The sequence below is a fragment of the Chaetomium fimeti genome, assembly GCF_033439085.1.
Source record: "Chaetomium fimeti strain CBS 168.71 chromosome Unknown B0H64scaffold_2, whole genome shotgun sequence".
In the NCBI taxonomy this organism is placed as follows: domain Eukaryota; kingdom Fungi; phylum Ascomycota; class Sordariomycetes; order Sordariales; family Chaetomiaceae; genus Chaetomium; species Chaetomium fimeti.
Window position 1 is genome coordinate 2,746,570 of NW_026944330.1, and position 25,152 is coordinate 2,771,721.

At 57.4% G+C, this 25,152-nt stretch overlaps 6 protein-coding genes across 6 annotated transcripts; 5 read left to right on the top strand and 1 right to left on the bottom strand.

The window, feature by feature from the left end:
• Positions 1-12: 12 nt before the first annotated feature.
• Positions 13-2,926, top strand: B0H64DRAFT_386931 (Oligosaccharyl transferase STT3 subunit-domain-containing protein). Its single transcript, XM_062803182.1, has 5 exons — positions 13-307; positions 475-498; positions 564-1,238; positions 1,302-2,442; positions 2,499-2,926. Exons 1-5 carry the CDS (start codon positions 178-180, stop codon positions 2,767-2,769), a joined length of 2,241 nt encoding a protein of 746 aa, XP_062662552.1. The 5' UTR covers positions 13-177; the 3' UTR covers positions 2,770-2,926.
• A 440-nt stretch (positions 2,927-3,366) lies between these two features.
• B0H64DRAFT_472230 (uncharacterized protein) lies at positions 3,367-6,013 on the top strand. Its single transcript, XM_062807927.1, has 2 exons — positions 3,367-3,503; positions 3,683-6,013. The coding sequence occupies exons 1-2, from the start codon at positions 3,490-3,492 to the stop codon at positions 5,931-5,933; spliced, it is 2,265 nt and encodes a 754-aa protein (XP_062662553.1). The 5' UTR covers positions 3,367-3,489; the 3' UTR covers positions 5,934-6,013.
• A 751-nt stretch (positions 6,014-6,764) lies between these two features.
• B0H64DRAFT_88712 (uncharacterized protein) lies at positions 6,765-11,250 on the bottom strand. The gene is made up of 4 exons (XM_062808929.1): positions 10,840-11,250; positions 10,056-10,747; positions 9,661-9,993; positions 6,765-9,587 (listed from the first exon to the last, which is right to left on the bottom strand). The coding sequence occupies exons 1-4, from the start codon at positions 10,874-10,876 to the stop codon at positions 6,879-6,881; spliced, it is 3,771 nt and encodes a 1,256-aa protein (XP_062662554.1). The 5' UTR covers positions 10,877-11,250; the 3' UTR covers positions 6,765-6,878.
• Positions 11,251-16,047: 4,797 nt separating this feature from the next.
• B0H64DRAFT_371441 (uncharacterized protein) lies at positions 16,048-20,254 on the top strand (the record flags this gene model as incomplete). Its single annotated transcript, XM_062802157.1, has 3 exons — positions 16,048-16,165; positions 16,221-16,378; positions 16,439-20,254. 3 exons carry the CDS (start codon positions 16,048-16,050, stop codon positions 20,252-20,254), a joined length of 4,092 nt encoding a protein of 1,363 aa, XP_062662555.1.
• Positions 20,255-21,062: 808 nt separating this feature from the next.
• Positions 21,063-23,071, top strand: B0H64DRAFT_88801 (uncharacterized protein). The gene is made up of 2 exons (XM_062808930.1): positions 21,063-21,711; positions 21,796-23,071. Exons 1-2 carry the CDS (start codon positions 21,143-21,145, stop codon positions 22,607-22,609), a joined length of 1,383 nt encoding a protein of 460 aa, XP_062662556.1. The 5' UTR covers positions 21,063-21,142; the 3' UTR covers positions 22,610-23,071.
• A 350-nt stretch (positions 23,072-23,421) lies between these two features.
• On the top strand, positions 23,422-24,981 carry B0H64DRAFT_386952 (Fcf1-domain-containing protein). The gene is made up of 5 exons (XM_062803183.1): positions 23,422-23,865; positions 23,922-24,134; positions 24,198-24,257; positions 24,312-24,370; positions 24,433-24,981. The coding sequence occupies exons 1-5, from the start codon at positions 23,677-23,679 to the stop codon at positions 24,827-24,829; spliced, it is 918 nt and encodes a 305-aa protein (XP_062662557.1). The 5' UTR covers positions 23,422-23,676; the 3' UTR covers positions 24,830-24,981.
• The last annotated feature ends 171 nt before the right edge of the window (positions 24,982-25,152 follow it).

Genomic DNA, 25,152 nt, shown 5'->3' on the forward strand with positions numbered 1-25,152 from the left:
GGTCCCAAGTCTAATCAAGCACGCCAAGGCATACCCCTGGAACATGATGCAGAAGCTCCAAACTGTCCTCTCCAAACGCCAGTGCTTTGCTTCCATGCTTGTCCTTGGGTCAGTTAGTTAGCCTCTCCAACTTCAACTGGCGAGAGGCAGCACCACCACCCCTCAAACCAGGCCACCATGTCGGCCGATCCTCTTCAGGCTCTCGCCAGCGCGGGCAAGGGGGAGAGCACACGCGGTTTATTGCGTGTGATTATCCTCGCGCTCATTGCTGGTGCTTCAATTGCGAGTCGATTGTTCTCCGTCATTCGTACGTGGCCCTTTTTTGGTGATGGCGCAGCTCCGAGAGTGGGAGCTTGGTTGTGTCTTGGAGCGAGCTCGGGATCACCCACATCTGCAGCTCAGGACATTCCAATTGCCTAGCGCATTTATCATTAGAACTCAATGGATGCTAATTACTTGTTCTCTTGTGTGTAGGGTTCGAAAGTATTATCCACGAATGTCCGTATTCATCCATCCTCCCTACGCGTCCATCGCTTTCGTCAGGACACTAACACTTTGACCAGTCGATCCATGGTTCAACTTCCGCGCCACCAAGTACCTCGTTGCGAACGGCTTCTACAACTTTTGGGACTGGTTCGATGACCGAACATGGCACCCCCTCGGCCGTGTTACGGGAGGCACCCTCTACCCGGGCCTCATGGTGACCAGTGGTGCCATCTACCACGCCCTCCGAGCCCTCACGATCCCCGTTGATATCCGGAATATCTGCGTCCTTCTTGCGCCCGCCTTCTCCGGTCTTACCGCCGTCGCCGCCTACCTCCTTACCAATGAGATGACCCCGTCGTCCTCGGCTGGTCTCCTGGCTGCCCTGTTCATGGGCATCGCCCCCGGTTACATCTCCCGTTCCGTCGCTGGCAGCTACGATAACGAGGCCATTGCCATCTTCCTGCTCGTCTTCACCTTCTACCTCTGGATCAAGGCGCTGAAGCAGGGGTCCATGCTGTGGGGTGCCCTCTGCGCCCTCTTTTACGGTTACATGGTTGCCTCGTGGGGAGGCTACGCCTTCATCACCTGCCTTCTTCCCCTTCATTCCTTTGTCCTCATCTGCATGGGCCGCTACAGCACCCGGTTGTATGTTGCGTACACCACCTGGTATGCCCTGGGGACCTTGGCCAGCATGCAGATTCCCTTCGTTGGTTTTCTGCCGGTCAAGACTAGCGAGCACATGCCCGCGTTGGGTCAGTTACCAACCCCCCCTTCATATTTCGAAAGCTGCGACTAGATACTAACACACAAGACAGGCATCTTCGGCTTCCTTCAGCTGCTTGCCTTCCTCGACTATGTCCGTTCCGCTATCCCCAGCCGTCAGTTCCAGACTTTCCTCTGGCTCTTTGCCGGTGGAACCTTCGGTATCGGTCTCCTGGGTCTGGTCATTGCGACTAGCGCAGGTGTCATTGCTCCGTGGAGCGGCCGTTTCTACTCGCTCTGGGATACCGGTTACGCCAAGATTCATATCCCCATCATCGCCTCCGTGTCGGAACACCAACCGACCGCCTGGCCCGCCTTTTTCTTCGACCTCAACATGCTCATCTGGCTGTTCCCCGTTGGCGTTTACCTTTGCTTCCAGCAGCTCGCCGATGAGCACGTCTTCATTGTCGTCTATGCTTTGTTCGGTAGCTACTTCGCCGGTGTCATGGTCCGCCTGATGCTCACCCTCACCCCGGTGGTCTGTGTTGCCGCCGCCATTGCCGTCTCGACTCTCCTTGACACCTACCTCAGCACCAAGTCGCCCAAGCCCGAAGAGAGCCAGGCCGTGGAGGGCGCAGAAGGAAAGAAGGCGAAGTCCGGCCTCAAGTCGACGAGCAAGCCTATGGTGGGTGTGTACTCCATCTGGGGCAAGAGCATGATGGTCAGCGCCCTCGCCGTCTATCTTCTGCTGTTCGTTCTGCACTGCACCTGGGTGACGTCGAATGCGTACTCCTCCCCATCGGTCGTCTTGGCCAGCAGGTTGCCCGACGGAAGCCAGCACATCATCGACGACTACCGCGAGGCGTACCAGTGGCTGCGCCAGAACACACGCGAGGATGCCAAGATTATGTCGTGGTGGGATTACGGTTACCAGATCGGTGGCATGGCTGACCGCCCGACGCTGGTCGACAACAACACGTGGAACAACACGCACATCGCGACCGTGGGCAAGGCCATGAGCTCGAGCGAGGAGGTCAGCTACCCGATTATGCGCCAGCACGAGGTGGACTACGTCCTGGTCGTTTTCGGTGGCCTCCTCGGCTACTCCGGCGACGACATCAACAAGTTCCTGTGGATGGTCCGTATCGCCGAGGGCATCTGGCCCGATGAGGTCAGCGAGCGTGCCTTCTTCACCCAGCGGGGCGAGTACCGTGTGGACGCCGAGGCCACCGAGACCATGAAGAACAGCTTGATGTGAGTATCCCCAAGCAAACCGACCATAACCCGTATAGTGCTGACAGCATAAATAGGTACAAGATGTCTTACTACAACTACAACAACCTTTTCCCTCCCGGAAAGGCGGTGGACCGTATGCGGGGTGTCCACCTTCCCGAGGTTGGTCCCACGCTCAGCACAATGGAGGAGGCGTTCACGAGCGAGAACTGGATTATCCGCATTTACAAGGTCAAGGACCTGGACAACCTGGGCCGTGACCACATGTCGGCGGCCGCCTTTGACCGGGGCCAGAAGAAGAAGAAGGCCACCAAGAAGAGGGGTCCGAGGCTCCTCCGTGTGGATTAAGCGGTTCATTTAGGGAGCGAGTTTGTGTATAAAGAAGTATGTTAGAGTTGATTTCCTTTCTTTACTACAATATATGGACTGGGAAAAAGAACTGGGTTGGCAGCGTATAGCACAAGCACCTTCATTGCGCGACATCGTCCTACAGAGCACATTGGCAGTGACCTGGTTCCATGCCCGCCCCGACTGTGAGCTCAACCCCCCAATCTGCGTCCGATCGGTACAACACCAAATGAAGATGGGAACTGTTGACGATTAAGCGGTACAGGGCCCTACTTCTATTCCATCAATGCAAGCAGGGCATCCGAATACAAACCAAATACGTTGTTGTTGCTATTGTGCAATACTATACTCATTCTCCTTGCCTCCTATGATACCCGCTCCCCCGTCACCCAAGACGTTCTATCCTCCTTCACTATCCTCCTTCACCCCTCTTCCATCCCATCACCACCACGCGACGCGTCGCGAAGAGCTATGCTAGATACAGTGCAACATCACAACGCTAACCCCTATTCACACGGCTGAATAGCATGGGCACACGAGTTCCCGCTGAACTACCTTCCTTCGCAGCCTACCTCTTCTATTGTTCTACCCTTCCACAATTCCTCCTGGCGTTCTGCTTCACTTCCCTGCCACCTTTGTTATCACAGCCGCTCTGATTTTGTTTAGTCTACGGACACCGATAGCACTGTATTCAATGAGCTTCGAGTTAGGGGATACAAGATGCATTTCACTGTGTAAGTCGATTTTCTTTCTTTTTTTCGGGATCGGTCTAGGCGGGAATCGCACGGCCCGAGTTTCTTAAGGGTGGGATTTATCAACCCCATGATTTCAGGGCAGTCACCAGGCCCACCCTCGAAGCAGGGCAGTTTGTTTCGTTGTTTTTCTGATATCCATTACTGACTGTTTCCCCCAGAACCAAGGAGGTGGGCTGGGAGGCGGATGATGGAAGGGAGGACCTAAAGCCGAACCTCGGAGTCAAAAAGCGATACCGCCTCATCCTCGACTTTTCCCGGCGCTCCTCGAAGGCCAAAGGTGGCACTAGCAAGGCCCCCCCTCCCGAGTCCGAGGCGGAGGAAGAGGACTCAATCTATCTCAACGAGGATGCCAACTTCCACCCCCGCCACCATTATTGCTACAACTGCGAGGCGCTCCGGTCCGCCCAGTATCATCAGGACTTCCCCCTGAGGGGCGGCAAGCCCCCCAGGCCCAGTCTCTGCGCCCACTGCCGCTTTCATCGGAAATCAAGACTCGCCAATGAGTCCCAGCATGGCAGACGCCGCCGCAGGGCCTCCGACCCCGAACCCCGTGGCGATGAGCGGGAGTGGTGCGCCAACTGCGGCACCCTCCGCTCCAACAAGTACCATGACAAGCTCCTGTCCGGCAAGGTGGCCCCTTGGCACGAGGTTTGCGGCCGGTGTGTGATCAACATGGTGAAGAAGAAGAACCGTGACCGGCTGTGGTACTACGAGTTGGCCGCGGCCGGCCGGGGCGAGGAGGATAGGGACGACCCCCTGAGGGACAGCCTCCAGCACCGCCGGAGTAGCCCGTACGTTTTCACCCCGGTTTCCTCTCGTGATGGGAGCAATGTTGTCTCCGCTGCGACTTCGGCGTCGGGCCCTCGGAATGGATTCGAGCAGGCAAAAGACCCGAAACACGGCATATCGCCCCTTGCCACGACCCGTGCCCGTGAGGGAATGTCCGGCCCATCCCCGAGTACGAGCAGGGCCCCAGAACGGCCCCAAGCCAACAACATCCGGAAGGTTACCGTCGAGAACCCTACTTCGGAAGATGACCGCTCCCACGTGCCGAGGAGCGGTCAAGTGCGCCGGAGAGGTCGGGAGGCCCAACAACCCCAGCAGCAAGCGAAGTCTCGCGAGGCGCCTCCCCGCCCCGCTATGTCAGGCAATACCAAGCGCAAAGAGGCGTATGAGCAGCCCAGGCGTCAACAACCGAGTAAGCCGACACATGGGCGGCCGAAGAACACGCAGGCTCGTGAGGAGTCCCGCAGAGCAGCAGCCAGCAGCAGCAGGGGAAGTGTTGAGCTCCCCCAGGAGGGACGGGAGCTGCGTGATTACTTCCGGCCGCCACATCTGGAGGAGCACTTTAAGCGGCAGACTCAGCCGAAGACGAGGCCTCACGAGCCTCGCCACAAGCCTGTGCCAGCCCCGACCCCGACCGCCACCCCCAGCTCCCCGCAGAAGCAGGAGCCGTACGAGACGCGGGATTACTTCAGGCTCCCCAACCCAAAGCGGCCGCTTCAACCGGGCGAGAAGCCCGCCACGGCTCCCGAGCCCAAGCAGCGCCACGAGCCGGGTGAGTCTCGCGAGCGCCAGTCCACTCGCCACAACCACCGGAAGCGTGTGTCCATGTCATCCATGCAATCCCCCGTGGCCCCGGCCGCCGAGCCGGTTTACTTCAAGTGCCCGCTGCCCGCCAGCGCCCAGGCGCAGAAGCCGAAGCCGAAGCCCAAGCCGGATCCCAGACCGACTCACCCCGCCAACCCGCTCCCCAACCGTCGCAAGCCCGATTCCGAGTCCAAGACCCGCCCCGAGCAGTCGCAGCCACGCCAGCAGCAGCAGCAGAAGGAGCAGCAGCCCCACAAAGAGAAGCCGAGCCGCCCGATGGGCATCTCCGACATGTACTGGTCCTCAGAGCACGGCCGGGCGGAGCAGACCTTCACGGCAGCCGGTATCTTCTTCCCCGACGCAGCACACGACGGCGGTGTCACCAGGGATGCGGCGGATCCCTGCCACCCTGGCACCAATACTCCTACCGGCGGTAACGGCAGCAACAGCGACAAGAGCAGCAACAATAGCGGAAACGACCGCAACGGCAGCAGAGACGGCAACAGAACCCGCAACAGAAGCAGCAGTCACAACGATACAGACAACAACACCCACTGCCCACCCACCCCCACCACGGACGAGCCCGCCAGAACGATGCCGATGCCCGACTTTGGCCACGTCTTCCGCGCGTCGATGGGACACATGGCTACCGCAGAGCCCGCCGGTTTTGAGAAGGACGATTATTGTAACCAGATCTGGGAGGTGGATTCTGACGAGGCGGAGGAGATTGAGGAGGGGCGTGCGCGGTTGCTTGGGGAGGATGAGGATGGTGTGAATAAGGATTGTTATGGGAGAGGAGTGAGGAAGGGTTGGAGTTGATTGTGAGGTCCTGTCGTTGGGGTAGGGTTCTTGTTTGGTTGTTAGGATGGTTGGGATGGCTGGCTTTTGTTGGGGAGGGGGCTGAAGGGGGGAGATGCTGCTCATCTTCAGCCAGGCTCTTTGAGATGTTTTCTCGACTTTACTAGCACGGGTATGGTAGGTGTCAGGTGTTCGCATGGCATGGAGGCGGTACATACCCTGTCGTCCGCTTTATTTGTTTCTAAAACTGGACTCGGAAGGGAGGGCAGCGAGCAATAATCACATGGCAACTGCTCGCTCGAAGAGCCTCGGGTAGTTCACCGAGATAGTTATTCAAGGTACAATCATGACGATAAGTCCTGAAAGGATTTGTTATGTTGATGTAAACATCACAGTTGTGTATTGTGTATGAATGTCTTTCCCCATTTACTCTGACGCCTAGATCGCTAGTCCCAACCCCTACCCCTAAACAACATTTTGCGTCTCAAGACAAACGGAACAGCCAAGGAAAACCCAAGGTGAACAATCCCCCACCGCCCATGACACCGCCATCCCAGATCCTCAGATGCCGGATCAGTCGAGCACTCCAAGATCTCGGAACCGCAACCCTCCCCAAGTACGTCTCCGCCAGCGCCATGGTTTTTGTCTTCGCCCGTCTGTAACATGTGTTTAGATCGCACAATTGTGCCTCTCCTCTAACCCCCCTCTGGTGGTTCCTTCTCTGCGCTTTCTGTGACATAGAAACGAGAAAAAGAAATATAAATATCGAGACGTGGAGATCAGAGTCGCGATAGCGTCCAGACGCCTCGCTTCCAGAAAATGTGACGCATGACAAGGATAGTGCTGGTGTCTATAACGATGGGAAGAAAACGCGAGGAAGATGTGTGGCGATACATGCAGTACATGGAAACGACTCATAAAGATATTGCCGGCCCGAAACAAAACGAGTACAAGACACACCACCGCCTACCCCCTCCTCGCCGCCCTCAACAGCTCCAGCGTGCTAGGCGAAGCATGGCGAAAAGTGGGCACGGTGCGGGTGCCGGGCACGTAGGAGCTCCAGGGCGTCTGGGTGGCCGACTCCTCGCCGAGGGTGACGCCCGGGGCGGGGCTGACCCTGCGGATGCCGAGGGCGCGGCAGGCCTCGAGGCGGCGGAGCTCGAAGTCGCGGGAGCGCTGCCGCTCGCGGTTGACGCCGCCGCCGCCGCCGCGCATGCGCTCGTCCACGTCGTGGTTGGCCTCCTCCATCTTGAGGTCGTGCTCGCTCAGCCCGCGCATCTTGCGCTCCGTCTTGACGCACACCTCGTCCAGCTTGCCGGCCACGGCCGCCGGCGCAAAGTCGGGCCGCCGCGGCGCCCCAATGCTCGCGCGCGGGCTGGCGCTGCCGCCCCACCCGCAGCGGAAGACGAACTCGGCCTTGACGGACTTGTCGGGGGTCTGCCACACCGACACGCGGTCGCCGTCGTGGAGAGCCATCCAGTAAGTGGAGGGGCTGTCGGGCTTCTTGGGGTTGTCCGAGGGCAGGCGGACGCCGTTGACATAGATGCCCATGGTTGCCTTGGTCGAGATGTAGAAGCGGAAGGAATCCTCGTCGGGCTCCGAGGCGCGGTTCCATGGCCGGAAGTTCTTGGCCGGGTCGTAGTGTTCCTTCCACAGCAGGATTCGGAAAGCAAACTTGGGGACCCTGACGTCTTCCTTCATAGCATAGGATCGGGTGTTCTCCAATGCCCGTCCCCACGAGACCATGGACTCGGTAACCATGATGGAAATTCCGCTGAGGGCGGATCCCGGTGCTGATTGGAGGCACGCAACGACTGGCCTCCCTGGATCGGACTGCATGGGCATGATGAGCATCGGCCCGGGGTCATCCATCGTCGGGGGTGTAGCTGGAACGGTCGCGTCCGGACCAGCCGTGGAAGGGATGACGCCGTATTCAACACCGTTTCGGGGGTCCTTGGGAGAACTGCCGCGACGCTCACAATTGACCGCCGGGAAGTATTTCATGGCTAAATCCCACAATGGTGTTTTTCCTGGACCAAATTCCTCGTCCCTTGCCGAGGCGGCCATCTTGAACGCATCAAGCTGCAACTGGGTCATTTCTGGATAGCCGAGGTGCCATGTCCTCCTGTCTTGAGCTGACCAGTAGGTAGATTTGTGGACCGGGTTGTCGATTTGCCGTCCGGACTGTGCTCGAAGAATGGACGGCATCTGGGCGAGGAGTTCATACTCGCCATCCTCAACCACCCTGTTGACTGAGAGCTTCGCCGAGGCATCAGAGCGGATCCTCTTGAGGCCGCGCCTATCCTCCCCGGAAGGCATGTCGTCTTCCTCGCTAGTGTCGAACGAAGGCTTTCTCTTGCTCGTGTTCAGATCGCCAGTTGTATAAGAACGGAGAAGCGAGCCGGCGCCCGACTTCATATTCAGGTTTTCGAGAATCGATTCGGCGCCCCCGAGACTTTGTGACGCCACGTCAAAAGTCATATTGTTGAGCTCATCGACCGAATGGCTCTGGCCAGCGGAAGCAATCGAGGCTCGCAGACCTCCCGACATGGGCTGCGACTTCTGCGACTTTTGACGAGGGGTCAGGCTGGCTTCCGACTCGAAGCTGTCTTTAATCTCTGTCTCGTTGCCGAGAATTTCTGTGGTGCCGGTTGACTCAAAGCTCCCTGGCGATAATGGTAGGTTCAGCCGATTTGGTGTAACGGCACCAGAGCTCCTGACCGCAGAGGGGTTAACTTCGCCGAAAAGCCGCTGCGGGTGGTTATCCGGGCCGAATGTGTAGTTCTCTTTTTCGGATTCGTAGCCGAGCAGGCGGTTCGCATCAAAGTCCACGTCTTCGTCGTCTGAAATCTCATCGTCACTCGGGACACGAAGTTCTCGACACTCCTCCGGGTTCCTTTCTGTGTCATCGAGGCTCAACTGAGAAGCATTGACGTGCAGTTGTTCCTCTACAATCTCCTCGAATGATTGTGCGACGGTCGTAAAGGAGCCGGAAATCCATACGTGGTTCTGAAGTGATTCCACCGTAGCCCTGGTTTCTGGCCTCCGGTCGAGCATGCGACGTAAGAAGTCTATCCCTTCCTCCGAGATATCCGCTTCGAGGAGTGGTGAGATGTCTAGCGGCTTGGTCATGATCTGGTGGAGAAGTTCGGAATGACTAGCCCCGTTCTTGGCTGGGAATGGCGGCTTCTTTGTCAGGGCATAGAAGAGAACGCCGCCCAGCGACCAGATATCAACAGCGTGGTCGTATCTCTGTCCTGTTGTGGGACGGAGTCGGCGGTTGCGCGGGTGGCGGCGGCCGTGGTTGTCATACTCGGCATACTCGGAGTAGACCTCGGGCGCACAGTAGAGAAGCGTTCCGCAAAAGGTCCGGAGAAACGTCTGTTCGTTGTCGACCATCTTGGATAGCCCAAAATCCGTGAGTTTCACCACGAACGGGTCAAGGGAGTCGACGAGGATATTGTCGGGCTTCACGTCCCGGTGGGTGATGTTCATGTCGTGTAGATACCCGAGCGCGTCTAACAGCTGTCTCGCCATGGTCTTCGTGGCGGTTTCTGATAATGGGCCGTTGTCGGCGATTAGTCTGCCGAGATCGCCCCCGCCAACGAATTCCATGACGATGATTAGGAGCCTGTCATCCCAGTCGAGATGTTCAATGTACTCAACGATGTTTTGCTGCCAACATGTGAGTAAAGTCTGAATTCATCTCGCCTGGGGGGGGGGGGGGGGGGGGGTTAGGTTGGCGTACATGCTTGATTTTTCGCATGATATTCATCTCGTTTTCCACCTTTTGATCCAAAACGCCGTTCTTCATGAATTTCCGTTTATCCAGCTCCTTCGCTGCGTAAGGCTGGCCGGTAAGTCTGAGTGTTACTTTGTGCACCGTCGCGAAGGCGCCCCGGCCAATCTCGCAAATGCGGTTGTACTTGTTCGAGCCGTTCCATGGCCTCGGGATTCCTTCCGCGCGGGCGCGTTTCCCTTGCTTTCCATTTACTTGGGCGCGAAGCGCGGTAACAGCGCCGTTTCCGTTACGATTTGACGCGGGAGGCTGTCTTGTGACGGGGGGCTTGAAGATGTCAACCTATCTCGTCAGCACCAAGGCGGGTTTTTCGAAGTGGGAGAAAAAGGAGGGTTGAGACTTACGTGCCCGCCTGGCCCAGGTACGATGGTTTCGTTCGCGTCATAAGCGAGTTGTGCCTGGTTTGCTAGGTACGCATCCAGGTTGCGCTTATAAGCTTCTTCGCAAGGACCATCACGGATCGGAATTCGGACCAAGAAGGTGATGTCTCGACCCGGTTCATGCATGAGGATCTTGACTTTGGACCCGCTCTCCAACGTCCTCATGGTTTCGGCTCGTGACCCGTCTCTCTTCTTTAGCAGAGTCTCGTCGACTACGGTCCCGTTTGTTGATTTGTCCTCCAACATCAGCACCGCCCATTCGTTTAGATAGATGCGGAAGTGTATTTTGCTCAGTCGTCGGTGGGGGTCGTTTCGAAGGCAGATATCACAACAATTAGGGTTCCTCCCGAACGTGAACCCAAGCGAGGGGTCCTTGACCTGTGACGAAAACCGCAGGGCTATGTGGTGCTCCCCCACGTCGGATTGGACCCCAGCAAAGTGTCGTGAGTCGTCCTCCCTCGAGTAATCCACCTTGAGATCGTCCACCTCTTCCCTCCCCACCATATGCTGCGGCGTCTCGGCGGCGATCCGCCTCACCTCCTGGCGCGCGGGTTCGGAGTAGGGCAAGAGAAGGCATATTATGTCCGAAATGTCTTCATCTGAGAAGCCAGAGGGCTGCTGGCCTAACCGCTCGGCGTCGACAACGGTCTGCGTAGCTGTGCGCGGGGTCAGCCAAGACAACAACGACTACAAGACAAAACAGCGACATCGCAGAGAATAACGGCGCGCTGCGGCAACACGGGCGTACCCTGGGTAGGCTGCTGCGATTCCCGGTAGGAATCCATTGGGAGGGCGAGCCGCGGTGTGACGCCCTTGTGGATGGTTGCCACCTAATGACGGCGACGTGCAACGCGGCGCTCGAGGTCCGCGGGGGCGGGCCGGCGGCACTGGCGGCGCTGGCGGTCGGAAGCGATCGAGTTCGGGCAACACGGCGCGTCTTTTCGCATCGGAGGCGGCGTTGTGGAGTCGCGGCTGCCAAGGTCGAAGCCTGATCGGACGAAGCTGAACGCGACAGGTACTCGAAAGCGGGTCGGATTTCTCGAAGTTGAGGGGTGCGATAAACAAGATAGCGGGTCTCGGGACGAGCTAGGCGAGGTGGTCGAGGCGGGTGAGGTCGGCAAAGGCGTGGCGACGGCGAGCAGTGAATTGGTGGGCAGTGTATGGTAGGAGATCGCAGCAGTTGTGGTGATGATTTCGGTGGGAGGTAGTTGTGGTTGTGGTGGGCGGTGGTTGCTAGGCGAGTAGCGAAACGGAAGCCTTACCGGTCGCCGGTCAGCGGCCGCTCTGAACAGGCTCTCTGTAGCTTTCCATGCACGTCACGCGGGAACAAAAACGCGTTCAGCGACCGAGAGCGTGATGCGGCATTCTCGAGCCTACCGAGTCTACCGAGTCTACGCAGTCACGGTTGGCAGGTGGAAAATGGAGACCACCAGACACGTCCATCACCAGGTCCAGGTCGAGTCCGCACTGACTGCCCCGAGTACCCAAATTCCAGCTTTGTCAGACAGCGCTGCAGCCATGTTTGGATGGATGGTCAGTGGCCCCTGGTTGCCCAGCACACGCGCTGCAGGAGCACGGGGTCTCCCATCCATCCGTTTAAATCGGTACAGGGTTTTGACTGGTTGCCCCTCCCCTCTCCTCGGTAAATGCATTTATCCTTCCCGGAACTAGGCGATAAACGTCGTAGTGCCGCTTCGCTTCCCAGGCGGACGGGTTTTGGAAGAAGGCCTTGACAGGGCACGCCAGGGCAAAGGAAGACCGGCTGGATCCCCGGGGCCAGTCCTCGACTGGAGAAAACGCTGGTAGTGGCGGGCCTCACAGGCTTTTGCGGCCGGTCAATCGGCCCATTCGTCGTCATTTCTGGGGGCGGGATAAGCAGAAACAGCAAAAAGCAACATGAGGGCAACATGGGGAGCCAATCAATTCCATCTGGGGAATGTTGACATGGGCTCGTCAAGAAGAGGCAAGAGCCCGATTCGGTATCTGTTCGTTCCCCATTCTGGGCAGGGCAGTTTCCATTGGAAACTTTCCAACGAGGTCGACAGTTGTGAGAAAGTGGGGTTGGTCGGCCTGCGTTGCTGATATTTTGGCGTTTTGGCTCAGGCCGTCATCAACCTCGTTCTCTTTATACCCCTCAATGCTGTTAAGTGTGTATTCTCAGTATCAAGAGACGTCAGGTTGCCAGCTGCGAGACCGATCGCATCACTTTCTCTCGGCCTGCGTACCTGGGTACTTACCTGGTAGTTACCACATGCGAGAGTTGGAAATGAATGTACCCTGCTTGTTTGTTTGTGATCTTTTAAAAAAATCCAACCAACCACAGGAGCTTCCCCTTTTTATCACCCAAAGAAAGAGACAAGATGAGAAAGCGAGATGGGAAAGTCGAGATAATTCAAGCAACAATGGATGAGAGAACTACCTCGTCGGGCCTTGCAGCCTCTCTTTTTAACGACATCGGGGGCCAGGCGGGGATAAACAAGGCCTGTTTCCCATCGTTTCCAGCTCCCCATGAACATCTGATAGACGCAGATCCGGGGCACACCCGCCGCAGGGGAAAGCGGAACCCATATTGTGTGGCACAACATTCGGGAACGCAAGGTCTAGATGGGTCGTCCTTCACGGCGGAAACCTGGCTGACATTATCCCACTTGGGGATGTTGGACTGCATGTGATACACCGCCTGATAGCAGAACGTGACCCCCACACCACACTGCGGTGAGGGATGGAGGGCGGGGGCCGGTCATTCAGACACGGCGGGCTGACATCAAGAGAGGAAGGTGGGATGTGACGTAACCATCTTCTTCAAGTTCTCGCCAGCGTTTGTGCCTGCGTCGCTGCAGGTTCAACAGATGGATGCACTTTACTCCTGTGCATGCATAGAGACTTAACTTAATCCAATGCTTCGGGTTTCTCAACTGCAGATCAGACGTTCGTCTAGGCTATTTTTCCGGTTTTCCTCGGAGTTGCACACTAGGTGAACATTCATGGCGAGCATGGTCGCATTGTCCAAGGGGATACGTCGGCCTTCCCGCAAACTTAATAATTTAAGGTTGGGTACAAATGAAACCGCAAACCAACAATTTCGACACAAAAAAGTGGCACGACGTCTTCACTGGACTCCGACATTCCGTGCTCCACCGCAACGATGCCGAGACGGATACGCGGACACGCCCATTGCGCCGCCACGCCAATTGTCTCATCCAGCTCGTATTGCAACCCGGATCTCTCCGTTACAACCGCGCGCCCAGAAGGCCGCCCAGAATCCCTTCGTCGCGGGGGGAGCGCTTGGGAGGAGGTTACAATACGCAACCCCGATCACGAGAGATTGTTACAATGTGACCGGAGCGCGAACGCCAATTCTTAGCGCTTCCCACTGTGACCTTTAGTCCGGGGTCAGCGGGGAGGAACGTTTCAGGTCGAGCTGGCTGCCGCTCAACGGAACGCTGTTTGCGGAAAAAAAGGAGCAGAATGTGTGGTTGCTTGCGTGTTCTTCGCAACATGCGGTCGGCTGCGCCATGCCGGAGGTGGCGGCGTCTCGACCGCCAGACGATCGGAGGCCCTGCCGCTGCTCCCTGACGTGTTTTGCCAGGTGAACCAGGGTTTTAATGGCCGACAGGCGGTTGGCGTTCGAGACGTCTTCCGTCATCCAAGCATTCTGGGCGTCCGGTGGCCAATCATGACCTGCGCGCAACGCCAAGGGTCGCTGACGGACATGGGTGGATCTCAATCAAAGGCCAGCTTCTCTAGCATGACGACGAAAAAGTGTGAGGAGAGCGAGTGGTAAAAAGAGAGGGCTGGCGAGGAATCCTTGCCTTGGGCTGCAAACAGCGAATGCAGCCAAGCAGTTCGAACCACCATGATGTCGAAGAGTGGGCGGGTCTGACACGGTGGCAGATGTGCCACCCGGCCGGCGATCTGAGCACTAACGAACGTTAGTTGATCTATGTCCCGTTTTGAGAACGATGTCTTGAAAACCGTCTGTTCATCAAGGTCTTCAAACAGGTCGAAGAAAATGAAGAACCTGAGGTGGGTTTGTTTCCGTGTTTCCGCACTGCATCAAAAGATCACATCAATAAGGTAGTAACTTGTTAGTTAGTTAATCTGACTTGGACCCTTGAAAATCGCGGTGGATCGGAAGGACAAACGAATGAATCGGGAATGACATGCCTTGGTTTGCCAAGTGGAGGAGGGCGAGTCGACGGCGCAATCACAGCAGCAGGGTGCGTCTCGCCGTCCCCGGTAGACCTGATCGAATAGCTCGGGAGTTTCGGACAGTAGCTAAAAGCATCTTGGCCTAGCTGTTTGCCAGACGCTCAAATACGAGAGGTGTCCTGCAGCCGGCCCCGTCTCGCTTGTCTTTTTCTGTGTCCTTCTGTCTGCTCTGTCTCTTTCTGCAACCAACCCTGCTCTTTTTTTCTCTGACGTTGACTCCAACCGATTGGCAGGCATTCCAGGTTTCTTCAACCTTCTGTAGCGGTACGTACCTTACTAAGACGCACTGTCCCAGCACCACCCCGGAAGGCCCGGCTACCAGAAACGGAAGTCGAGACAACCTGGGACTGGAACCTTCGCTGGTCAAACCGCTCGGCAGCGGGAGGGCATATTATCCAAACGACCGAGCGGAAAGGCAAAGCGATAAGAGTTTATTTTATTCTTTTCTTTCTCTCTCTTTTCTTTGTTTTTTCCGTCGCTGCTACGTTTTTGCCCCCGACATTACATTCCTCTCGTTCCGTTGTTGGTGAAGCTCCCTGTCGGTGCTGCTTGCTTGTCAAAGAACCGGTCCCGGCGGCAAGCTCCATGACGAGGGTATGCTGCCGAGATTCACCGTCGATTTGCACCATCAAGTGGGCTCTTGCGCTCGTTTCCCCAGCAAAACATCGCCTTCTTCAACGAGTCTGGCTTGCTGGGTGCTGGTTAACTGACGCAATTGCAACCGACGTAGGCATTTGCGATCTGCTGTTCGTCTGCCGGCTGCCGCGACCCTCGTCTTCCATAACAACCCTTACACCTATCGACGGAACCAGGCGAAAACCTCGCTTCGGTCTTTGTCCCGAATCTCCCGCATCTTCAGACGACCTAGTCCGGATGGAGCGGCAGGCGGCGCAAGAGTGACGGACTTGAAAATCAGGTCTTTGCCGCAGACAAGAGCTCGGATTCCTCTTCTGACGTCTCGGCCAACTAAATCTTACGGTGTCGTTGCCTCAACATCACTTTCTCCCCTTCACATACATATCTGGCGGATCAACTGTTCTGAGTGTGCTGTCTACTACCGTACCTGTAATCTGCAGGACGGAATCACCCCTCAGCACTGTGTTAAGTGCCAAGTCGCCCAATTTCTGAACGGAGCACCAGAACCCCACCATGGGTCGGAATCGAGGTATGTGGCATTTCCGTCTCGTCAACACCTGGATTCCAGGCCACCAGGCACTGGCACGCAAAGTTCCGCTGCCGGGGCAATCATCCATCGTGTTTGCAAAAAAAGGTTATGTGTCTGCGTCTGTCAACACAAGGCCAGAAATATTTCCGTGCATGATAAGCGGGCGCCGGGACCATGCAATAATAATCCCAGCCGATTTGCTGACAACCGCCGCGTCATTAAGTCCTCTCATTTATTGCCCAGTTCTCGGCACCTCACCGGGATTCTAAGACCCCGACTCCTGCATCATCGCCCAAAAGCGGCTCTTTCCACCACCGTTCGCTTTCAAGCTCGCTTTCAAAACAACAACAACAACGCCTGCGCACCGACTCGACAGTTTCCGCTCCACCAAGCACACAGCGAGATCCCGCGAGTGAACCCCCATCGGCCTCATCAGCCACGAGCACACCACCATCCGATCCCGAGCATGCCGCTTCTCCCACCTCGATAGATAATCCTGCATCACCATCAACTCCCACCGGAAGGCCAAGGAGAAGCTCGAGACCCCTGTCTATGGTGCAGACCTACACACCACCCGTCATGGCTGTCAACGAACAAACCCTCCCCGAGCTGCAGCCCATCTTCACGCTCCTAAATAGCCACTCGAACAAGCTGTACCAGGAAGGCTACTTTTTGAAACTGGAAGACCAGGATATCCGTAGGAAACTGTTCTGCGCCCGTCTCGATTGCTGTTACTGATAATGGTGGTGTAGGAGGAAACCCGAACACCGATCGGACATGGACCGAATGCTTTGCTCAGTTGGTCGGCACCGTGTTGTCGCTCTGGGATGCTGCCGAGCTGGATGCAGCGGGTGAGGATGGGGAAGTTCTGCCCAAGTTCATCAACCTAACCGATGCGTCAATCAAAATGGTACCGTGGCTTTGTCCTCCAAGTCAGATTGGTGCACTGGGTGTCTGACCAGCCTTACAGATTGACGCGCTTCCGACAAAGACCAATGACGAGCAGCCTCTCCAGAACATTTTGAGCATAAGCACTGCCGGCCGCAACCGATACCTGCTTCACTTCAACTCCCACCATTCACTCATCCAGTGGACCTCGGGGATACGGCTCGCCATGTATGAGCATTCGACACTCCAGGAGGCTTACACAGGTGCTCTGGTCGCAGGCAAGGGGAAAACGCTGAACAACATCAACATCATCATGGAGCGGGCGAGGCAGCCGGTCCAAGAATGGGTGCGTGTGAGATTCGGTGCAGGCGTTCCCTGGAAGCGATGTTATTGTGTCATTGAGCCTCCGAGCGAAAAGGAGTATCAAAAGGCCCAGAAGGAGCACAAGAAGCGCTCTCCCTATGACCGCTCCCACGGCCCCGTGCTCAAGGGCGAAGTCCGGTTCTTCGACACCAAGAAAGAGGCCGACAAGAAAAAGAAGAACCAGCGGCCGATCGCATCCATTACCGATGCCTACTCTGCCTACTCCATCTACCCGCAGGCAAAGGAGTTGATCGACACATCAACGCTTTTGAAGGTCGAAGGCAACATCACAATCCACACCGAACCGTCGTCATCCACCGAGGGATTCGTCTTCATCATGCCAGAGATCCCCCCTGCTGTGTCCGGCTTCGAGATCCTTCTCCGCTTTCTGTTTCCCATATGGGACACCTTTGCCCTGTACGGCCGGCCGGGTCGGTTGGTGGCTAGTACCCTTGACACACGCTCGCTGATGTTTGCGATGCCAAAGAACCGGAGATACGGTTATCTCGAGCTTTTGGATGTGACCGGATTAATAAACACCGACGGGAACGGCACGTGGTCAGAACGAGAGTGGCGGAAGAAGCTCAAGGAGCTGACGAGCCAGCGGATGTCCGCTATGGAGGATTCAGCCGGAGGCCATAGCCGGAGCACAAGCCGGCACAGCAAGAGGTTGAGTTACGGGAACCAAAACTCGGGAACCCGACCGAAAGTAGGGTTTGCCGATGATGGCGGCTCCGTCCGATCATCTCGCTCCATGTCGGTAACACGGCCGGGTATGCGCAATGACTCGGCTCCCCCCGATCCGAACCGGGAGCGGGCGCCGTCAGCAATGGCTGGGCATTCCAGGCACTCCCGTCACATCTCCGATACACAAATTGGCGACACCCCTCCCAGCCTTAGTCTCGACAGCTCTCCGACGGGCCAACCCGTGCTACGCAACGGCCCCGACCGCGTCCGAGCATTTGCCACCGACTTAGCCTCGACGCCCGAGAGGCTCAGTTCCGAAGACGATAGCCCCATTAGAGGGCCAAGGGCTGGCAATTTTGAGGATATGAAGCCCATGGGGACGCCTGAACCAGTCCAAGCCCCTCCGGCGTTTGCCCATAGCGCAGGTTCCCGCCCGCAGCAGAAGCCCTCTCCATCTCCGGAGATGCGCCGAGCAACCAACCGTTTGTCAAACACTACGCTGTCCCAGCTTGCCAGGGCTTCTGGCCTTGGCCCGGAGGCCTTCTCGGACGACCGCAACGAACTTCATTTCGGAAGCGAGAGTGCTGGTCCCGGACCAAATATCACCGACCGACGAGGTCTAGCGGTACAGCCACATACCAGCGCCAACGCCGTGGGGATGAATGCTAATGTCAATGGATCTCGTGAAGTTCTAACGTCCCCCACTACTGCCTATTCAGCCCGCGACGCTGCGGCACCCCCACCCCCGCTTCGGGATCCCGCCCGGAAACGCTCAAACTCTCCCCTCAGGGGCCCTCCACCAAACCCCGTTGGTAACCCTTCCCCATCCTTCCGCCCTGGCCCGCCCGGCGGTCGCCGCACCCCTCCCCCCGGTCCGAACCAAAGCCAGCCATTCTCGCCCGCCACAGAGGGTTCGCCGCCCGTCAACAGGAAACCTCTTCCCGTCAGGACAACCAGTCTATCCCGTGACCGCCACGACGCAATCTCCCCTGTCTCCTCGCAGCCGTCCCCTAGATTCCCGCCTCCTGGGTCTGGATCCCAATTCCGGTCGTTCAACGACTTTGCTCCTCCGGTTCCGGTTAACACCCGGTATCGTCAAACTGGCCAAGACGACGCATCGTCTACAGCCAGTCCGGACTATGCAAGCACTCGCCGCTCTATCGACACCCAAGAATCTGTTGATCGACCTCGTGCCGGTGTGCTAAAGGTCGTTGGTGATGGAGGTGATGGTTCGTCGAAGACCACTTCGGACCAGGAGTACGACATTCCCGAGATCAACTTTGGGCGAACCCTCAACTACAGCGCGCCTAGTCTCCCACGCGACAAGCCGTCTCCCAAGGAGCCCCCGCGTCCCTCCCCTCCTGCATCTGATCGGAAGTCCCCTGGGCTCGGAACCGCTTTCGCCTACACCCAGCAACAGTCGAATGACAGTGACAATGTTCGCCGGAGTGTTGTCTGGCCGGGCCCTTCTGGCGGATCGTCGTCGTCAGACAACCTTGCGTCGCTCCAACAGTCTCTTCAGCCGCGCACATCGCCCGTCCCCCAATACGCGCACCAACGTGTCCCGTCAACGAACACTCTGACGGACTACAAGGCTTCTCATTCTAGACACAGTTCGGCCGACCTGCTCTCTTCTGGGCGTCCAATCAGCCAGTCGCACTCACGGCACAACTCGATGGATCTGCTGACTTCTGGGCGTCCCGCCAGCCGTGGTACGGCGGCTGCCCTATCTGGTGGTGAGACGCACAAGCGGTCCGGCAGTCGAGGAGGTCTCTTGCATTCTCGCAACAGCTCGGCTGATCTTCTCGCCTCCGGACGCCCCGCCAACCAGGGAACCGCGCCCAGCCAATCGGCGGGTGAGCTGTCTTCGTATCTCTCGGCGCGTGAGCAAGAGCATGTCGCACGGGTCACAGGCAGCCCCTTGATCGCCTTCGCCGGAAGTAAGGGCCCGTCACAAACGCAGGCTGGCCTCGTCGGTGCGATCGACGTCAGAGAGCGCGAGAGAGCCCAAATGAAACAGGGGCTTGGGGGGCAAGCGGTTGCTCACGCCATCGACCAAAGACAACGGGAGAACCAACAGGCCCAGCGCGCGGCACAGGCTGCGTACGCTCAACAACAGGCTCAGTTTGCCGCCCAGCAAGGCCTAGCCCGCCCCCAGACACCTGGCAGCATGAACATGATGATGGGTGGCCCCATGTCCCCCTCCTTCAACCCGCAGGGCCAGCCTCGGCCCCAAACCCCTGGCAGCAGGATGATGGGTGGTGGTGCGCCACCATACGGTCCGCAGGGCCCGCAAACCCCCGGCAGCAGGATGATGGGTGGTGGTGGGCCACCCTATGGTCCGCAGGGACAGCCCCGCCCGCGAACCCCGGGGACCAGAGGCATGATGATGGATGGCGGCGCCCCGTCGCCGTACGCGCCTAGCATGGGCGGTATGAACAACCGCAGCATGAGCCCCGGCCCGAACATGATGAGTCCCCGTCCGAACATGATGAGCCCCGGTCCAAATATGATGAGCCCCGGTCCGAACATGATGAGCCCCCCGGGACGCTATGGGCAGGGGCCGCCGCACCCGCGATCTCAAATGAGTCCTCCCCCGGGGCCGTACGGGGGTGGTCCTCCGGGGCAAGGCGGGTGGAACGGGGGCAACATGCCGCCACCCCGCCAGGGTCCTCAGGGGCCTATGATGTCGCCGCCTAACATGGGCTTTGGCATGCAGGGCGGGCGTCCGCAATCACCCGCGTTGCCCCCCCAAAATCAATATGCGCCACCCGGAACACCCGGCGGCCCTCGGCCGGGGACACCGGGGACACCAGGCCGAATGCAGTACCACGGCCAGGCCTTCTAGGAGAGGGCTAAGGTCAAGGATCTGAGAGAGAAGTTTGAATCTGTGCCCGAGAGTTAAGGATGGCAATTTTTTATGCGGGGGTTGGATGCTACAATGGGATCGAATATAAAACGAGCGTACGCGGTGATGTTGATGTGGCACAGTGGGTGGGTGGACTTTCTTCTTCAACGTCTTGGAGTAGGACTGGATAGATGGCGACGGAGTTGAGGATTTCACTTTAGACAACTCACTGCTAAGGAGCATTTCCTTGAAGTTACATTGGAAGCTTTGCGGGGCTGGATATGCCTCGGATCTCTTTGGATCATGTTTTGTTTTCGATATCAGATTCGCTCGGTGGGTGAGTTGGCGATATCAGACTGTTGGCACAGGGCCCTTTGAATCTTGTTCTTCTGTTGTAACTAACTATGAGTTGCGATTTTGTTGTTTTGTGTTTAGATTGGTTGCATAGTTGGCTGGGCTCTAGCATAGCGTGGCAATTCCAGCGCGAGGGTTCTGTTAATGTTTACAAATCCATATCCCCAATATCATCATCTCTCAAAACCATTTGAGCTTGGAATTGAAATGTTGAATTACAGTGAGCTCAGCTGAAGTGGCAAACGCTCAAGCCATTTGTCACAAGAATCCACACCACGCAACGCACAAGCACCCCCGGAACCCCCGGGACGCGCCCATTGGCTGTGAACTCTCCAGGCCCTTACCCTGCAAGCACTTGGAGATCGAACGATAAGATACGTGGATACCTCCTACTTGACCTCCCTAGGTAATCAAGTTCCCCCCTTCTGTCCGCCCGACACTTTAACACATTCACACAAAGTACTTTCGGCAAGCCCTTTTTCGAATGCCGTCCGCCAGCGCCACGGCCCATCAGGTCGCGCGCGCGCCGCTGGAATGAGAAGATTAGCTGCTCGATTGCCAACCCCAGCTTCACATGCGCGATTGCGGCGAACAACCGCGGCCTCGCGCTCCGGCATCGCAGCCCATGTCTCGTCCTCCCGATCGACGGCGTCGTGGTGCGCCCGCCCGCGATGGTTGAAAGACGAGGTTCTGCTGCCACAAAAACGCCGGATATCTCTGACGACGCCGTTGTTACAAGACGTATCCCGGCCACCAGTCCCACCCACGGACCCATCACCAGTCACGTACCCGCCCCTGGATGAAGACGGCAAGCTCGACCCATCCGTCTTCTCGAACCTCCCGTTCCGCTTCGACACGGGCATCGCGCTGTTTGCGAAGCGCACGCCGCGCCCGTTCCCGCCTCCGTTCCTCTCTCCACCGTCGGGCTCCTTCAGCGACCCGCTCAGCACCCACGACCGGAGCAGGGACCGGAGGGCGTACGTGGATGGCCACCTGATACAAGGGTTTACCAACGGCGACGATGCCGTGTTTGCGAGCGACTACTTCATCTGCGCCAACGACGGCGTGGGCGCGTGGAGTGCGCGCCCGAGGGGCCATGCTGGGTAAGGCCCCCCTCATACTGACTCACCTGCTAGGTCGGTAGGATATTACGGGGCGCGGCGTGCTGACCGACAACCAATTCACAGGCTGTGGGCGCGGCTGATCCTCCACTACTGGGCAACCGCCATTTTCGAAGACGCCGCTCGCCAAGGGGGCTCCTACCGCCCCGACCCGGTCGGCGAGCTGCAGCGCGCTTACGAGCAGACCATCGAGGCGACGAGCTCGCCCAACGACTGGCAGGGCACAACGACGGTCGCGGGCGCGCAGCTGCACTACCGCCGAGTCACCAAACCCTCAAACCCCGACGACAACTCCGCCAACGGCAACAACAACAGCAACATCAACCCCAACGCAAACGGCCAAGAAGGCGACGCCGCCTTCGAACCGGTCCTATACGCAACCAACCTAGGCGACTCGCAGGTGATGGTGGTGCGGCCGTCGACGCGGGCCGCCGTGTACAAGACGGCCGAGCAGTGGCACTGGTTCGACTGCCCGCGGCAGCTGGGCACCAACAGCCCCGACACCCCCCGGGCCTGCGCCGTCGTCGACGAGGTGCCCCTGCGCGAGGGCGACGTCGTGCTCGCCATGTCCGACGGCGTGATTGATAACCTGTGGGCGCACGAGATTGTCAAGACGGTCTGTGATAGCCTGGAGCGCTGGCGCGCGGGGCATCCGGATGTGGCCACCGGCGGCGGCGGCGGTGGTGGTGTCGTTTCCAAGCAGGCGTTGCGTGGTGGTGGTGGTGGTGGTGATAGTGGGATGGGGTTTGTGGCGGACGAGTTGATGGAGGCTGCGAGGGTTATTGCGGTCGATCCGTTTGCTGAGAGCCCCTTTATGGAACATGCCATTGAGGAGGGGCTGGCTAGTGGCGGCGGTGAGTGGTCTTGGTTTTTGTTATGAGGTCTTGGGGGGCCGGCTAACTAACTTGGTGTAGGCAAACTGGATGATATTAGCGTCGTGGCTGCGATTTGTAGGAGGAATGGCCCGGGGTGAACGGGCGGGAATGATAAAGGGGGGTGGGGTTTTATCGATGGCCGCTACCGAGGTAGGTACCAGGTATTGCTGTGCTCGGCGTTGGGGTCGAGGATGAGCTGGGGCTGAACATTGTTTATTCGGGTACCTAATCTTTACAAATACTCTGGTTTTGTCACTTGGTCTTGCTACCGTTTGTTGTCGGGGTTTCTGGAGGCAGGCGGGTACATGGCGTTGCTGAACGAAATAATGATAACTTCGAGGTTTGGTTCGCGCTGGGAGCGGCTGTATCACCACAGTAAAGTAGGACGCTTGCAAGAATTGCGGACTACTTAGTAATTCCCAGATCTCGGGAGGTTTAAATATCTCTCTCTGTTTCACAACATAGGCACTCTTAATTTGCCAAATTCTTCCGTGCAGGTTCAATTTATCACGTAACTTTTAATACTGCCCGACCGCATGAACTGGTCCGTTGACGGGCACCTCATGGACAAAAAAAGCCGAACTCCAAGTGCAGATATCGGCAATGGAAACTTCGAGTCCTCGGCTGGAGGAACATAACGAAAGTCATACTGAAGCCCAAATAAACTGTATTTGCTCCATTCACTTTTATTTTACCCTCTTCTTTTTACTTTTCTCGATCTCTTTTCATTTGTTCTTTTTGCTTGATTTCCTGCTTTCCTTTCGAGTTCGGCTTTTTTTGGCCAGAGGGTGACGGGTTGATAACCCGCTAGGGTGGTGGGGCGAGCGGCTGGAGGAAAGCTTGGCCTGCGGGAGCTGCAGCGTTGGTGGGCATCCCTTCTGGAAATTTTTCGGCTTCTCAACAACACGGGTCGTGAGAGGTCATCCATCTTCTCACCACCCAAAATATCCATCACATTCGCTTCAAAGTACATCACCCCCAACATACCACCCGGAAATCTTGACACGACCTCACTTCACTAACCTCGCCACATCCCCTACAAAACCGGCCTGAAGGCCCCCCCATCTCAAAAATGGGCAAGCGCACGAAGCAGTACAAGAAGCTCATGCGCTCGTTCGAGCTGCTCGGCTTCCGCCAGCCCTATCAACTGCTCATCACCAGCGACGTGCTCCTCGACACGACCAAGCTTGACCTGGTCAGCCTGTTCGAGAAGACGCTGTCGACCAAGGGGTTGAAGCCCATGATCACGCAGTGCTGCATCGTACGTTTACCTATGAATCCCGTTTTGAGGGTGTGGATGCTGATATGCCGTGACAGAGGGCATTGTATGCGAAGAATGTGGGACCGAATCGCGACCAGACTGTGGCTGCTGCTATTGAGAGGGCGAAGACGTTTGAGAGGCGACGGTGTGGCCATCTCATGGACCAGGACCCCCTGACGGAGCGGGAATGCATGCTCTCGGTTGTGGATCCCAAGGGGAAGGGGGAGAACAAGTTTCGATATGTGGTCGTGACGCAGGATGAGATGCTGGTATGTTTATGTGTTGTTTTCCCTAGATTCTCTTGTTTGTCTGTGGCTAACAATCGATCGTAGAGGGACAGGTTACGGTCAGTTGTGCCCACACCGCTCATGTATGTGCGGAGGAGCGTCATGGTAGGTCTTCAGCTGTTCTCATGAATTCTGTGGTTGAGGCTAACGGGTCGGCAGATTCTGGAGCCCATGTCTTCATCGTCGGCACGAGTCAGGGAACGGGAAGAACGCTCCAAGTATGTTTTCCCCCTGCAAATGACTATTTGTAGGCGAGAACACAGACTAACAAACAGCACAGGTTCTTGGAGGGTATCGTAAGGCAACCCCGGAAGAGAAAGAGGGACGAAGATGAGTCCGGTGAAGAGCAATCCGGCAGTGAAGACGAAGACGAGGGAGGAGAAGGCGGTGCGGGTCGCCCCAGGGAAGTCAGTGGAGAGGAAAAGCAAAAGAAGAAGAAAAAGCAGTACGGCCGCAAAGGACCGAACCCGCTAGCCGTCAAGAAGACGAAGAAGGCGTCGGAAGTAGACCAAAAAACCGGGAAACCGGCACCGCCCGCAGGAGAGGCCCCGACAGAAGCGAAGGCGAAGAGGAAGAGGCGCAAGAAGGCCGGCGGTGCCCAGGGAGGTGGTGAGGGCGGTGATATTGAGCGGGCAGGACAGGCAGAGCCAGGCCCTGAGGAGGTTGCGGAAGCGTGAGTTAGCGGTGGAGGGAATCGAGATATCCCGGCGCCATGGACGGTTAGTTCTGGGCCATGTTTTAACTAGTACTACAGTATACCGGAAAAGGGGTTTCATGGTCAAGTTACCCCCATGATCTCTACGGCAAGAGAATGTTTATTTTATCCCTATTCCGAGGAATTCCTCTCACTGTTGTTGCCTTTAGTGTTTGTTTTTTCTCCCATACCTATCCCGAAGCTCAGCTGATGCCCCGAGCCCGGACCCCCGGTGTCAGCCGTTGCGGGCTGGGCATCAACCCCACACTCAACTTGGACCGGGTGGTGGTGTGGGGCGCAATTGTG